Source organism: Pezoporus wallicus, unplaced genomic scaffold, assembly GCF_028554395.1.
Source record: "Pezoporus wallicus isolate ANWC-B61680 ecotype Strahan unplaced genomic scaffold, APGP_CSIRO_Pwel_v1 contig_3817, whole genome shotgun sequence".
Taxonomy (NCBI): Eukaryota; Metazoa; Chordata; class Aves; order Psittaciformes; family Psittacidae; genus Pezoporus; species Pezoporus wallicus.
The window spans coordinates 7,395,643-7,411,332 of NW_026635157.1; the positions used below are offsets into that span (position 1 = coordinate 7,395,643).

Sequence of the window (15,690 nt, forward strand, 5' to 3'; positions counted from 1 at the left end):
AGAAATCTAAATTGAGTCATGTACAAAGTCTTAGTATGGGTATATATGCTTAATTTGTATCTGTAATGAGGGTTGTGTTTTTTCTGTATTGTGCCTCAAAGAACTCTTCCTTCTATGGTGGTGATGCATCTGGAGTTCCTGAACAAGTGGATGTTGCATCCATGCCTATGGGGGATAAAATTTCTTTACTCACTGGAACAACAGGTGACTCTAGCAGAAGTAGGAAGGTATTCAATTGCATCCCTGCAGATACTGTGGGGTCTGGTGCCTTCTTTGTATAGGACCTAACGATCATGTGGGTGGAAAGCGAGATGTTCTAACTGATCGAGGAGGCAGCTGATCCTGCAGGCTCACCCCACCCCTCCAAGCCTACAGATAGACTTCTTCAGTTGACTCATTGGGTACGAACCATGCTAGATCAGATACAAGCATGTGGGGGAGGATCAGGACCACCCTTAACAGTAACTGTTAGCTGTTTGAAGAGTTTATCTGAAGTGGTATCATACCTGTTGCTTATGAATCTAGATGCAGAAGTTCATTTTGAAATTCAAGAGCAGTTCAGCTCAGTTTAGCTATTCAGGGAGCAGTGAGTGTAGTACCAGCTTGAGGGCAATATGGTACTGTTGTATTTAAAGCTAGCATGTTGATTTTTCCTGAACCATAGTGGTTTACGCTGGGTAAGAACTAGCACATATCTCTTGTCTTAGCGCCTTTTGACTATTCTTTGCACATCACTTGGAGTTTCTACAAACACCGTGCTTTTCCTCTAGTATATGGCAACTTAACTTGCCTGAACAGTCATTAGCAGCTTTTCCTTCCCTGTATCCAAGCCTCAGGCACTTTTAAAAAGTTCTTTTTCTGGCTAGCCTCTCCCAACAGACTGGCTCTGCTGGACGGCTTTCCTGGGAGGTCAGCCATTCCACTGTGTATAGGTGTTCTGACCCTAGTGCCTCCCATCAATTGTTTCCGGTCTTGAAGATGTACAGGACTCTCTTGACAGGAAATGTCTGATTCCAGTGGCGCTGACAAATCAGTGACATTGTGGTTTGCATGGTTGAACCAGAAATACCAAGCTGTACTGATGCGGTGCTGGGATTTCCAAAGCAGGAAGAGGAAGATATCCATGCCAAGCATATAGAGAATCATGAAGAAGTTGGTAAGGATGTTGTTTGCTCATTTTTGAAAGCTTGCCCAATAGTGTCATCATGGCTTGTCAAAACCATTGTTCTAATGCTGAACAGAGAGCTGTTACGGCAGCATGGAAAACACTTACTGTTCAGACTTGCACTGAAAGAAATTTTGCTGCAAGCCCTTTTCTTCCCATATCTCCCTCAGAAGAGTGTCTTTTAACTCCCAAGTGGAAAAGAACCCGAAATATTGGTCTGTCTCAGAAGCTGCAGTTTTCAGCTTTCCTTTTGCCCTTGTGAACTGTGGGAAGATGCGTGTAAGGGAATGACCATGTGTGTAATGCTAATTAATCAGAAGATAGCAGCAAACATAAACATTCATTGTTTCTATAGCTGCTCTGTTTGTATTCATTAATTTTCCAGGCAGCACTGTAGTAAGCAGGTAGTATCAAAAAGTATGGTGGATGAGTATGATATCTCAGAGCATTTTTAAAAATATTCTTCTCTGCCCTGTTATATTTTAAACAATGAGTAGGAGATGAACTTTGACCACTGCATTTCATTTATTGCTTTCTTGGTGACTAAAGATATTGCTAATAGCCAAGAGCAAAGGGCATTATACCCATTAATGAACATTTACTCTTCCTGACCATTAGCATGTACAGTCTTCAGTTTTTACTGTTTCTTAAGAAAGGTTAATTAGTAGAGATTTTAGAGGTTTTATATGTGAAGCTCTCAGTCTTTGCACAAATAGCTTTAAAAGAGGTAAGTGTATAGATATATAGCAGGTAAGAGTTGTCAGTAACACAGCTGCCATACATGCCAAGCTTCAGAGATGTGTCCTTTTCCCATGCTCTCAGGCAAGAAGAGTCAAGACAACTGCCTTCAGTTCCATCATGTGAACATGGTTTCCCAAGGTTAAAAACCCAATTCCCAGGCTAACAGACAATTCTGTTGTCTTGCGTGTGTGATGGTGTGCTTCCAGACAGCATTGGTATAGATGTTAGCCTAATAGTATAGTGTGTGACTGCTCTGTGGTTGTTGCTGTGTCTGCAGCTCTGTGTGTGGTTAACCAGCTAACGTGTAGGTAGGCAGCTTCATTATAGGTGGTCCGGCTGCTGTCAGCAGGCGGGTAGAGCTCGGGTGGTTTAGGAAATGGGCATCAAGAGCTTACTGAACTGCTTGCTGGTGCGTTTACTCTGCTTCTGCTACCTAGGCCTGGTTTCATGCTTATGATACGCTTCAGTCACATCCATGTAGGCATGCCAGTTGTTTAAGGAGATGGGAAAGAAGGTTATGGTTAGACTTACTTTGTTGTTCATAAGATAGCAAGACACAATAATTTGCTGTAAGATTTATTCTAAGGCTTTTTACCAATAATGTGCAAAGATCACCTGCAAAGGTGAAGACCGTACTGTCTCTGTTTTATTTAAATACTATCAGTGATCTGTAATGATGCTCACTTTTACAAGGTAAAGTGAAATTTCATTTTGTGCCTAAGGCCAATGGGATAAAACTTATTCTTTCTTGCAACCCATGGGGCTGCAAGAATAGCAGTTCTGCTGCTTCCCTCTCTCTTGTTCACTGTTCTACACAGTGTGGTTCCTTACCCATCCTGCTCGTTAGTCTGCTGGAGCCTGAGCAGACTTTTCTTGCTACAACATAAAGATATGCAAGAGCATTTGGAGTGAATTGCCAATCCCTGGACTTCAGAGTGCTTTATCCTGAGGACTTCGGTGCTGAGAGAGCTCTACTCTGGTTCCTGTGCTTGGTCAATTATTACTTTCCTTGAAACCGGAACTGCAAATACTTTCATAAGTGGGTTTTATTCTATAACTGTAGAAATAATTCTTCCATTTTTATTGAAATAGCATTTTGCCATTTGTGAAATTGTATTTTCCAGTGAATGGAAAGCATATTTTTCATTGCACCAGGCTGTTAGATTAATTTAATCTGAGGAAATGAGAGTGGGAGCCTGATAAATGGGATTCTGACTGTTTATTGATGACAGAGCAGCTCTTTTGGACTTAGCTAAATTGTGGCTCTTCCAAACTAGTGAGAATTTTGAAGTGTGCTTATTTGGCTAAGATTTGTCTTGAAAGCCATCAGTCTTGCTCAGCTTTGCTAAACTTCTAACAATACTTTATGTAACTGAATATTTAGCTGTTTTATAGTGCACTCGGTACTATGTTTCAGGTGCTTTATAGGAATCATTACTACTACCCTTTTTATTCTTTTTTTTTTTTAATTGCTTTTTTAAATGAGCTTCCATTTGCTGCTTTGTATTTAACTTCTGACCGGTGCACCATACACTGATCCCTCCTTTGGTAAGAGGACTTTCTCTCTTGATCTTGTGAAGGAAGGTAGTCAGAAATGGGTCTGTCAGAAATGCCAGAAATGAGTTTTAAGGTATAAGGCTTTTAATTGGATAGAGATCTGGCCCCAAAAGTGTGCATACTTTTTGTGGCTTGTTGAAATTTCAGGTAAGATTTGGACTGCTCCCTTTGGAAACTGTAATACCAGCCCAGAGGGCTAACTTGGACTTTAGAAATCTGATCTTTGTCATGAATGACAACTTCATCTTAAATTACGTAATTGCTAGATTGTGGATGAAGACCTCACAGAAATTGGACCTATTGTCGTGAAGATACTGCTTTATTAAATGAAATTATCCAGAAGACCTGGATTTCACAGAAGTCTTAACATGTAAAGAAAAAGAGATCCTCTATAGTTACATAAGAAATACAAGTATCACAACAGAGTTTATACCTGGATCTTAGAGTAATTTTTCTTACAAATCTTTCCTTATTCTTGTGGTCCTTTTCTCTTCTGTTTAACTAACTGAAGGCTTTTGTTTTTTGGGGGTTTGGTTTCGTTTTGAGTTTGTGTTTTTTTTTTTTTTTTTTTTGTATTCCTATGATAGGGATAGGACAGGACCCTAGAACATTTCTTAGCTTGGCATGGAGTCAGATTGTGTTGAATGTATGTATACACACATACGCACGCACACACACACACACACATACACACACATATATATGCACACACGTAATGTTTTTCTTAGCTGTTCTTTCCTTCATGATCCTGGAAACTTGCCACTTTAACATAGGATTTTTCAAATTTTGTGTGTATTCTGAATTTGATCAGGCTCTATCACTTTATTTTTCCTTTAAAAGTAATATTTATCTTTTAATGTGCTTTGCGACTCTAGTGAGAGCGTGTTAGCTTCTAAGATTTGAGAATTAAGTCATGGCAAGTTGCGCAAATTTTCCTCCTACTCAGTGTAACAGAAATGTACCGTAGCATTACAATTGCTCAAGATTAGACTTTTGCATGAGTATGAGTAGCTAAAAATAGAGCTTGTATTATGGCAACTTCCTAAAGAAAATAAACATACAAGCCCTAATCTCACCCAAACAAAACATGGTAGCAATACTGTCATTCTTGTTTGGCTTTTGTGCTATCACAGTTTCGTGAAATTAACTCAGCACATGTATGGTCTTAGCAATCCACAGCAATTTTTACATCAATAAAGGTATTTGATGGAACCACACTGCAAATATTTGTGTGAAATTGGACAGGGGGAGGTTCTTAGACCACAAATTATGAAATGATATAAAATATACCTTTATTATTAGGCTTCTGGGGAGAAGGAAAATTCCCTTTTTTTATCCCGTATTACTCTCCTCTCTTTTAGTCTTATTTCTTGAAGAGCAGATTTTGTCTGTTCAGCCCCCTGTGTGTGTCTGTCCCTGTCTTCAGCTTTTTAATAATTTCTAGGCCTGTAGGCCAGTTACAATAAAATATTACTGAAGAATAGGTGTCTCAAAGATGCTACTTTTCAACAAGTTGAAGAGACACCTTTTCTGCCTTTCCAGTTGGGAGCATGGTCACAAAGCTTATCTTCATTATTCAATATCATCATTACAGTTTTGATGAGCAAGGTGAAGAGTTATGGATAGAGGTAGAATCTCTTATTAGATCAATTAGAGTAGAGAAACTTGAGGGCACATAAATTTTTTGCCTGAAGAGCTTGTCTTGCTATCTCCTTTTTCTGTCATAAAAGCATCTGCAGGAAAGGGGAAAATAGGGAGAGATGCTGGAAACCAGGCTGCTTTGCTTTGTTTTACTCTTAACAGAAGTATATTTCTCTGATATTTTATTTTTTCCTCTGAGAGAAATGAAAAAAACCCTGAATTAGGTGAAAAGTCGGAAGGATGTTTGCAGGAGAGGTGGCAATTAGTCAGTTGTCTTGTTCCCACAAGACTTTTGCAGTGGAAATACACTGCTTGTTGCAATAGAAGCCTTAACTATTTCTGCTGTTGTAATTGCCTCTTGTTTTACATTAGTATGAATCAGGACAAGTAAACACATGTTTTAAGAGAAATTCCTTGTTCTGTAAACATTTGTGCATGCATTGAATTTTATTCATGCAGATAAAAGTTATTATGAACACAACTCTCTCCACAACAGTTCTTATGTATGACTTTACATATTCACTCCCTTTTTCCTTTTCTTTTGCTTTATCTTGTCCTTCTCTCTCTCTCTCTCTCTAGTCTTTATATATGAATCAAAATAGATCTGTATGGTAATTTATATTGGAACCTTACCTTTGCCTTTCTTCCATTTTACAGATGTTTTCTTCCAATGTTTTAATACAAAATCTATACAGCATGTTCTCCAGTGATGTACATATACTGCATGATATTTTTTTTAGTACAACTTGCACAGGTGAAAAAAATCCCACATGAAATGTAATTTTTTTCTTCTTTCTTTCTTTTTTTTTTTTCTCTCTTCCCTTCCGCCTCCCCCAAGTTCATCAGTCATCATGTGTAGGTTAACCAAATAGATTTCGTTGTTCAAGGCACCAAATGAGCATTTTGCCTTTTCTTGATTAGTGATGCTTTATACCTTTTTACCTGAAGAAATGAAGATCTCATTTAAAGAAAAGAAAGGGGGAGGGAGGAAAGAAGAAAGCAAAGCGGGAAAAATTAAACCACATCCTGCTGACTATTCAAAATTCAGTTGTAACAGTTGAATTGGGGAAATCCCTCTAGATCTCTTATTTCCTACTTAAAGTTGGGTCTTCTTATCAAAGCAGATTGTGTAAAGAGACATGGTCAAGAAGTATCTGACTGTCAGAAGTGTGTGGCACTGAAAATGCATCTTTCGTTTCTTTCTGCAGATATTGCTGTTGTAGAGATGAGTGATGCCTTCCGTCAGCCTTCCTTGTTCTACCACCTGGGAGTCAGGGAGAGCTTCAGCATGGCTAACAACATTATCCTCTACTGTGATACAAATGCAGAGTCTCTGCAGTCACTGAAGGTATCTCTGAATGGAAAGATGGAGGGGTGTGTGGAGGCAAGTTACAAGTGGGGTCCAGCTCTTGAAATAGGTTCTTTGTTACTATAGGAAATACAGCTGCCATTTGGGGTTCACAAAAGAATAGCAAAAATATTCTGAGGCCTGGAAAACATGTCTACAGTGAAATGCTGAAAAACTTTGTTTAGATTTCTCAAAAGAAAGACTTAGATGACTTTATTGCAGACAGTTAAATACCTAGGTGTTAAATGGCTCTTTACAGAAACAAGTTTGACAAATTTGAGATGAGAAATTAAATACATTGTTTTGTCAGTCATAGGAATTAGTGGTGTTTGGGGTAGATGGTTACAATTCTCAATAAATTCTCAGTGAGGTGAGAATGGTAGTGTGTACGATGGCAGCAAAATAATCCTTAAATTTTAGCTCCTGTGTAAAGTAGCAGTTTTCTGCCAAATCTGATAGGGCCCCAGGTGCTCTCTGGTATGTCCTGCTGAGTTACAGCTGTCTACATCAAGTACCTGCAGGATTGCTGTGCTAGATTACCACAGTATAGCAGAGCTAGTAAAAACAAAATTTGTGCCTGGTTCTCAGGGCTGCAGTTCACAGTATAGTAGGTTGGTTTAAAGCAAGATGGTGGTTAAAGATTATGGGGCTGTAAACTGTTACCAGCCAAAGAGTTGATACTTGCTTCCTCCTGCAACTCTACTAAAGATGGAGTAACTTCCATGGGGATGGGGAAGGGCAGACAACTTGGATGGCAATCTTCTCAATTACTTCCCCTCCCTCAGATTTATTTGCTCTGATCAGGAGGTGTTTTATGCTATTACACTTCCATTCTAGGCATTGCTGAAAAGAAGCATTTTAAATAAGTGGCTTGGTGAGTCAGGCTGCAATCTGGGCACTGCCACCTCTCATGAAGAGTTTGCTTCCAGTGCTTCTGGCTAGTACAGGCTGTTTGGGTTTGATTCTCTCCCATTATTTGCAACTTGGCCCTCTATTAGGAGGGACATGCCTTGAGTAACTCAGTTTCTTCCCCCTGCTCTTTCTTCCAGATTTGCTCAGCCAACTGGACTGGCTGCAATCCAATTATTTCCTTTCTTTTTGCAACACAAAGAGTATACAGATAAAAGCCCTAAAAATAAAACTGCCAGTGACGAAAGACCTATCTGTGAAATGGGTTCAATTATGGAAGTACAGTGATCTACAGTATAAGCAGAGAAGAATTTTATTGTACGGGGCAAGGAGCCAAATACCCAGCTCCCACTGAAGATCTCTCAGAGTAAGGCATCAGGTTTCCTTAGGCACCTGGGACAACTTTTTACTAGTTTAAGACCTAGACTTTGCAAATGGGTCGCATGCAGGGTTCCCACAGACACCAGTGGAAACGCAGTTCTGTGCTGGGAGGCTTCATGTTCCAGTTGCCACCAGCACAGTGCCCACTGAAAGACTCCCTTCAGTTTCCTTTAGCTTTGAGGTGGGCTGATGTTTCTGCTTTTGAGAGTATGCAGGAAAGTCATCAGAGAGCAAGACCCTTTCTATATTATTTAATAATTGCCTTAATAAAAGTAGTTACAGTCATGCCAGGGCATCTTCTGAGGCAATGTTTTTCCTGTATTGGTTACAATTAGCAGATAGAGTAGAAGCAATGCAGGAGTGTGTGTGCATAGGAGGTGAAAAACTGAAAATGATCGTGAAAATGTAGGAGATACAAAACTGCCGTACCTGATTTACCTGGGGTACAAAGCAATGTAGGTAAACTCTTGCTGGTAGAATTTTCTTCTGTATGAGCATTCAGGTCAAGCTGGACAGGGCTTTCAGCAAGCTGATCTAGGGAAAGATGTCCCTCCCTGTGCCAGGAGGATTGACTTAGATGTTTATGTCCCACGCTTTGAAAGCTAGCAATAGTCGTATGTAAAATGTGCCCCCTCAATGGGTGAAGAGCAGTTTTATGCAAACAGAAAGCACAAGGCCTCTTGGTTTGACACTGTGTTTGATTTTAGTGCTGTGGTGTAGATGAAGCTGCTCAGTGGTCCCAGTGGCAGAGGTGTAGTGTAGCTATCTGATAAATCTGGCAGAGTTATCAGTTGCTGGGATCAGAGTAAGTTGACAAATCTTTCTGAAAGCAAGGTCACTGACTGCAAGTGGTTCACACTTGGGCTGTACCACCCAGATTAGTGTGAAAGACTCTTTCCATCCATGTGTGGTCTGACTTCTTGTCCTCTGAAACTTTGCACTTTAAATGTGAAGATACATACTTTTCATCAGACCTATTAGAGCATGAACATGAATTTCAACTGGTTTGGGAATATTTTAAAACCTCACAGAAATACTGCTCTTAGAATTCTTCAGTTTCCTTTGCTGGCAGCAAAATGTTACTTACTATATTTAACTTTTCAAATATGAGTAGATGTGTATTAATAGTCAACTTTTGGACAGCATCCTTCTAGGAAAATTTATACAGGGAGGGATGCGTAGATACGCACATAGTACATATGCTGCTGTGTATATATAAATGTATGTATGTACTTGGTTCCACAGTTATTTTGTTACTTCTGAGACAATACTTGATTTATATTGATTTGACAGGTTAGGAAGCACCTAACAACCAGCCTTTTCCTGTCGAGTGTCTGTAAACGTTAATGTTAGCAAGTCATACTGATCACATTATCTTTCCTAGTGGTTGTTATCAACATTTTTTTCTTCTTTTTCTTTTTTTTTTATTCTAGGAAATTATTTGCCAGAAGAATAATGTAAGTATGATTTCTAGAAACTTTTGTTCCATTTGATGCTTTTTATCTTCCGTTTTCTGTTTGAATCATTTAATACTTCTCTACAGTATTTTAGAGTTAGATGCAGAATTCTGGAAATCCTAGCAGCAGATCTGTGTATATCACTCTGTTGCTAGGTACCAGGCTCACTTCTTACCTTGCTTCCATCTGTCAGTGGTATTTTCCTTGATGCTTTTACTTGTCTGTCATATTTTTTCACACACATTTACATCTGTCATTTTGATTTTTTTTCTGTTGCCTTCAGTGTTCTTCACTTTTTTTTTAAAAAATACTCCATTGAAAAGGACAGTTATTTGGAAACTGATGCTTGTTTTAGAAACCCATGGCTACAGCTATGAAAATACATACATTTATAAAGAGAGAATGTGTGTGTGTATTTATTTCTAGAAGTTGAGTTCTGGAGCCTGTTCGTCCTAGTGCAGCGCAGATCCCAGTAGTCTGTCTGTGACTGCCAGTCATTAAACTGTAGGTTTCTGCACCTTGGCATCCCCCTGGTTTTTGAGGTTGACCTTGCAAATCCCGCTTCCTTTTTCACTCCAAGTTCAAGGGAGGCAGACCTATGACTGTGAGAACACTGCTTACTCAGTGCAGCTCTTTCTGGAGCAGCAGGGCCAGTCATACCAGAATATACATCTGTCATGTTGAGTTGTTCTTGGCTTCATTGTGGGACTTACTGGTAGCCATATATGTCAAGATATAATTTTATAGTGGTTAGTGGTGTGCTGATATCCTGAGGTGCTATGTGTATGCTGTACAACTCCATATATTTGAAGAAGCCTTTTGAAGAAGCATATGAAGTATTTAATTTTAGAAATTGCTCAGGGTTTTTTTTGTTGTTTTTTTTTTCCACAGTGTTAAAACTGCCATGAAAACTACAGCATTTATGGTTTTACTTTTTTATTAACAGTGAATTCATGGTTTAAGTACCAACTTCTGCCAGTATGAAATACGATTTTTTGAAAAGGATGCAGTTATCTACAGTAGCTGATAGAGTTTCTAAATACGGCTTCAAAATCAGTGCAAGCTTTGGCCATAACACTGAATTTTAAGTTACATATTACCTTTTTTTTAAAAATAAAAATAAAAATGAAGAGGGTTCCATATAGGGTTTCTGTACAACTCTTAACTAAAAAGTGCTTTCCAGAGACACAGAGCACTGTGCATGATGTGCTAGGCAAAAAATCTCTTGCATTTGTCTAATGAAATTGGGGTAAATGATCAGTTAGGCCTTTACGCAAAATGAAAGAGAACAGTAAGGCCTTTCTTGTAAATGAATGTATTGCATTCTGTATTCTTGTTCTGGTGGCCCGGGATCTAGGGAAAACTATGTGTGACTAATATAATATCTCCAGAGGGTAGGGAAAGAGCTCTGTTAGCAAGGAAACAGCAGGAGATGACTGGTACAGTAGAATAAAGAGGAGATGATGTCTGTTGCCCTGTTTTTAAACGACAGTCTCTGAAGCTCAAGGAGAGGTACGATAACTTGGCCTTCATCTGTTTGAGAAAGGATTGTTGTTTTCCATTAGATTTGTCTAGGTGGCTGTGAAACTGTCATTTATCACTTCTAGAAATGTTTCAGTGTATGCCACAAAAAGAATGTGTTCCTTGAGAGCCTTAGATGTTTTCAAGCACACCCACGTAACATCTTTTCATGAGGAAGTGTTTTCCTGGGGATTAGAACAGGGAAGTAAGTGAAACTGGCTTAGCAATTCTGCAACTGTTTGGGGTTTTTTTTGTTCTCCCTTTTCCTCATTTTTTGTAATGATGTCAACCAGATTACCTGGAAATAGATTTTTCGCAGTGTTGGTGCATGTCTAGCTATCAAATATAATGATATAATTCCTGCTTCATGAAAGTCATGTTTCTTCATAAACTGCAAGATGCTTGGATAATGGGTGTGACAAAGGTGCTGTTCTTGAGAGGATATGGCTATGATGCCCGCCCTTACCAAAAATAGTCATACAAATGGTTATGTGAGGTTGCAAATATGAAAAAATGAAATTCACATATGTATAATTGGGAGTTTAGTCCTGCTGTTCTAGAACATGTTTTTTTAATATCACACAGACAGCCGTAACAGGACAATGGTATCCCTGGCACCAGGGAATTAAAAAGTCTGCAAAACAAGTGTGTGTGTGTGTATCTATATTTATATCCGTCTAGCTGAAATGCCTTGTGTTTGCTTTTCCTGAACCGTGTATCCCTAAAACTAGTGGGGAGAAAAAAAATCCATTACCGTTTTTGTTCTTTGTTCTGACTGGATTTTTGTACTTCCTAATAATAGTCAATACAACGTTTCATGGCTAGGATAAGCTGCCTGGAGCCTGTCAGGGCAGAGCAGTGCAAGATAACATGGGCTTATTTCCTGTTGTATGTGGTTTTATAGCTGTTTAGTTGGACCTTTTCCAAAGGTTGCAGTAATACCAAAACCATACATTTTTACAGGCAGTGATACTTTGACGGGAGGCAGTTACTTTGATATTTGAAAGCTTGTTTAGTTTTTGCTGTTATCTGATTTTTGAGGTCAACCAAGCAGCAGAGGCATTCTAGAAATTACTAGTAAAGAGTTTCTGTCACAAGGAGATGTTGATATAGAGGTTACAGTTCATGGCTGTACTTCGCTTGGTTTAGCACAACAGGTTTTACTTCATCCTGATCTCCCCCAGTTTGAATCTTACCAACACTGGAGAGAAGCTGCAGGTCAGGTTCCAAATGGCCATTTATTCAATTTTAGAAAAAAATTCCATCGTTGCTGAATCTGAGGAAGTTTAATGTGCATGCATTATACATATGCTTTGCAAACAGTTGCAGTAATGACTGCACACAGTGGTCACCGTTCAGTTCAGGCTGCTTGCTTGCACCAGGCTGGAGTAACGGGTAGCCTTGGGAGCTGCCCGGGGTGTGAGACGGTAGTGCGGCTGCTGGCCCCATCAGAAGGGCGATGGGGAGGCGATAGGAACTGTTCTGCTGCACACCTGACTTTCAGGAGTTACCGATTAAGCAGCAGGGTTAGTTTTATGGCTAGGGACTCTTATTGGTGTTTTCCTTTTCTGATACTTGGAGGGATCAGAGATCATAAATTTTACTGGTTTTCCACAGCCCACCCTAACTGCCTTCTGTTTAAGGTGTAGCTTGGGAGACAGTTTGGTGTTCCTTTTGCCCCTTCATCAGGAACGGGAGAATGAGTGACCCCGGATGGAGCATGCCAGAGGCTCCAGATGGGTACTGCCAGAAGACTGTAGATCCCACAGGGTATGTTTAGCTACTAGTCTCTTTCACTGTGGAAATGGTGAATTATTATAATACTCGTCATCCAGTTGACAAATGATTTGGGAACAGTTTGATATTTGGTATCCAAGTATGTAAAAGTGCTATGTAGTAACCTTCAATAAACACTAAATACTACAGTTGTCATTATTTACGATACAGCACTATGTCTTGCTCGTTCTTTAATTTTTGTTTTTTTTTATTCTTTAATATATTTAGCAGATGTTGTCCTTGGGCAAAGTTAGAACTTTTTTTCCTATGCGAATATGATGAAAGGACCATATATAGTATATGCTGATTTTTAACAAGTATTTAGGATGTGGCATGGCTGCAGTAAATGTTATTGCTGGGCATATAAAGAAAGAATATATTCCCAAAGAAAATGGGAAGTATTTAAGAGTAGACCAGTCTCTGTGCTTCGGTTCATTTGAGGTGTTCCTTTCCAAATCAGTAGTAAGACTGTCATTCATGTGAGTGGGATTTGAAGTAAACCCAAACTGAGTCTGTATTCATTAACACATCAGCACATGTTGGTTTACTGTGTGTTTGGGGGTTAAGGGAATGGATTTAATAACTTGATTTAGGATTTTGCCATCTGCTACATGTAACACCATGTGCAGTCAGAGATTTACCTTTAAGAGAAATCTCATCAGAAGAGTTGAAATAAGAGCATGACATGTTTGAAACAGATATGTTTCAAAGGAACTAGTAGGAGAAATGCAGAAAAGCTGATCTTACTTAGAGGAGAGTCAGTGGGAAGAACAGTTCCTACTGTGAGAAACGCTGGCTATTTTTATTACTTGTGCTGAATTCTATTTATTAAAAAAACCAAAAAGCAACAAAACCCAACAAACAAAACCAACATTGGATGCTGTCCTGAAGCTTAGGCAAGTAGATGGGATTTGCTAGATTGTCTTATCCCTGGGAAAAGCATCATGGCTAGTTATGAGGGTTTTTTTTTCATTGACACTTCTTGTCTTTGGAAGCAGCTTTCTTCTGTTTGTGGATATTTGACTGTTCAGTGATTCCAACAGAGCAGTGTTAGTTAAGAGCCTCAGGGAATCGAGAGGACTACACACCATTGACTTCCTGGGATTTTGCAGGTTTTCTCCCTCCTTTTGAAGTAAAATTCAAGACCTGAGAATTAATTGGGCAGAACTCAAATGTTCGTATGTATAGCACCTTATCTTATTAATCTGTACTACTTTCACAGAAAAATCTTCTGTACTATGTCACATGTTTTTGTGGGGAGAGCATAGTGTTTATTGTGCTTATAAAACCTTATTGTTTTTACCTTATTTGGGGTTGGAACTAGATGAACTTTAAGGTGTCTTCCAACCCAAATCATTCTGATTCTGTGTGATGGACATTCTAAGAAGAGATGATCTCCAAATTGAAGTCCCAAAAGGCTGCCCTTTTGACAAGTAACAGTTATGTATTAGAAGGGGATATCAAAAGAAGGGCTGGTTTGTGTTCTCGTTGTGATCATTAATATATAACTACATGCTGTGCATTTTTATTATCTTAAATACAAATAGGTGCTATATTAATTTATTTTCAGAAGCTGAAAAAGGAGATCAAACAAGAAGGAAGTGCTTGACATTCCAGTGGCAGTAGGTCTAGCTCCGAGCAGCATAGTCTTAAGTTCTGTAGCTGTAGAGCTATTAAGACAATCTTATGGCTGTATTTAAACTGAAATTACACACCCTCTAGAATTGTTTGATTTTCCACTGTGAGGAAAGGACATTGAAAAAGTATAAACCAATAAACATAAAAACGAATTACAGATTTTGTCACTTTGCAGTACACATATGTAAATGGCTGGCTCCAGCCAGTACTACTGCCTTCTGATTAGTCTGACTGATTTGATGAAATGGGCTATCACACAGATAGTCTTTCAGCCTGATGTTGTCAGGCACTAACTGTGCTGCCCAAAAGCCTTCAAAGATATGTATGTTTATGTCTCCTAGATATAACTAGCTCAGCTGATATGATTGCTCAGGCCAAGTTTGCCTTATCTAATGTCCCGAGTTCTTGTGCATCAGATTGAACCATAGTAACTATCTGTACTCGCACTCATGGCAGTCCCAGCCCCTGAAGTTTGCAGCAATACCTTTCAGCTTACAACTTGTGTGACCTGCAATCACTTGGGAACTTTCATTAATGTAATTTGAGCTTTTGAACCTTAAATAATGAGGGATTTGTAAAGAAAGAGGGTTGGAAAATGAAACTTCCAATACCTGTTGTTGTCTGGCAGGAGGAGGGTGTCTATTCCCACCCACTTTTGAAGCCTCGTTTTGCTATGCACATTTTTTAAAGGGCTTTGACATGACTGAAAATACTGCAATTGGATTTAATTAATCCTTCAAAAATTGCTCATTGTTGGGTCATTCTTCAGTGGCTTGATTGTGTTGCTTTAATTGTATACAGTATGACAAGTCAGAGGAATGGACCAAAGGAAACCAACAATTTGTCTTGAGTACTCGGGGAACTTCGAATAGTGTTAGGAAAGATTATCAGAGTTTATGACATCAGAGTTGGGATGGGGTGTTAGCAGGGCAGATTTTAATAGGATAAATAGAAGACATTTAAGCTTCCAAGTGGAATAATTGCCCTAAGTCAAAATGTGAAGCAATATGTGAGCAGAAAGGAAGCATGTGTTAGGAAGATCACCCGATTCTGACTGACTGAAGTTAGCGTAGCTGATATTTTGACAAAGAAAAGTCAGAAAGGAAGTAAAAGTGCCCGAGACAGAGGTTGCATAGGCTGGGAATGAGAAGAGAACCAAGTCATGTACTCTGCTTTGGGGAAGAAGGTTTAGAGCTGTCTGATATTGGATTAGCTCCTCAGCTGCTGCTGCCCCCACAGCCTGGTCCTCTTAGGCTTCCATCCCCATTGTTGCTCAAATGTAGTCAGGGTTGGGCTCTTTATAGTTAGAATTTGAGATGGTGACAAAATATGTTGCTCCACAGTGGGAGACCATACTCTCTATTATACAAGAGCAGTTTTGCCGTCACTGTTATCTTTATTCCACCACCTCCTTTAGTAAATAATATATAACTTTAGATTATTTTTTTTCTTTGTCACTAGAGCTACTACAAGTCTGCCTTTGTTAGGTTCAGCTGTTAAATATCTAATGTACTCCTTAGCTAGGAAAGTGGAATTGAGGTCAATATTTCTTAGCT

General features: G+C 39.1%; 1 protein-coding gene across 2 annotated transcripts in view; it reads left to right on the forward strand.

Moving 5' to 3' along the window:
* Window positions 1–15,690, forward strand: part of MAP3K5 (mitogen-activated protein kinase kinase kinase 5) — a 102,058-nt gene that overhangs the window by 23,356 nt on the left and 63,012 nt on the right. Inside the window, exons 2-3 of one of the 2 annotated variants that reach the window (XM_057407663.1) lie at window positions 6,313–6,452; window positions 9,176–9,199. In XM_057407663.1, coding sequence (XP_057263646.1) covers window positions 6,313–6,452; window positions 9,176–9,199 — 164 coding nt within the window. The remainder of the gene's footprint in view (window positions 1–6,312; window positions 6,453–9,175; window positions 9,200–15,690) is intronic. The other variant, XM_057407671.1, reaches the window with a different exon arrangement.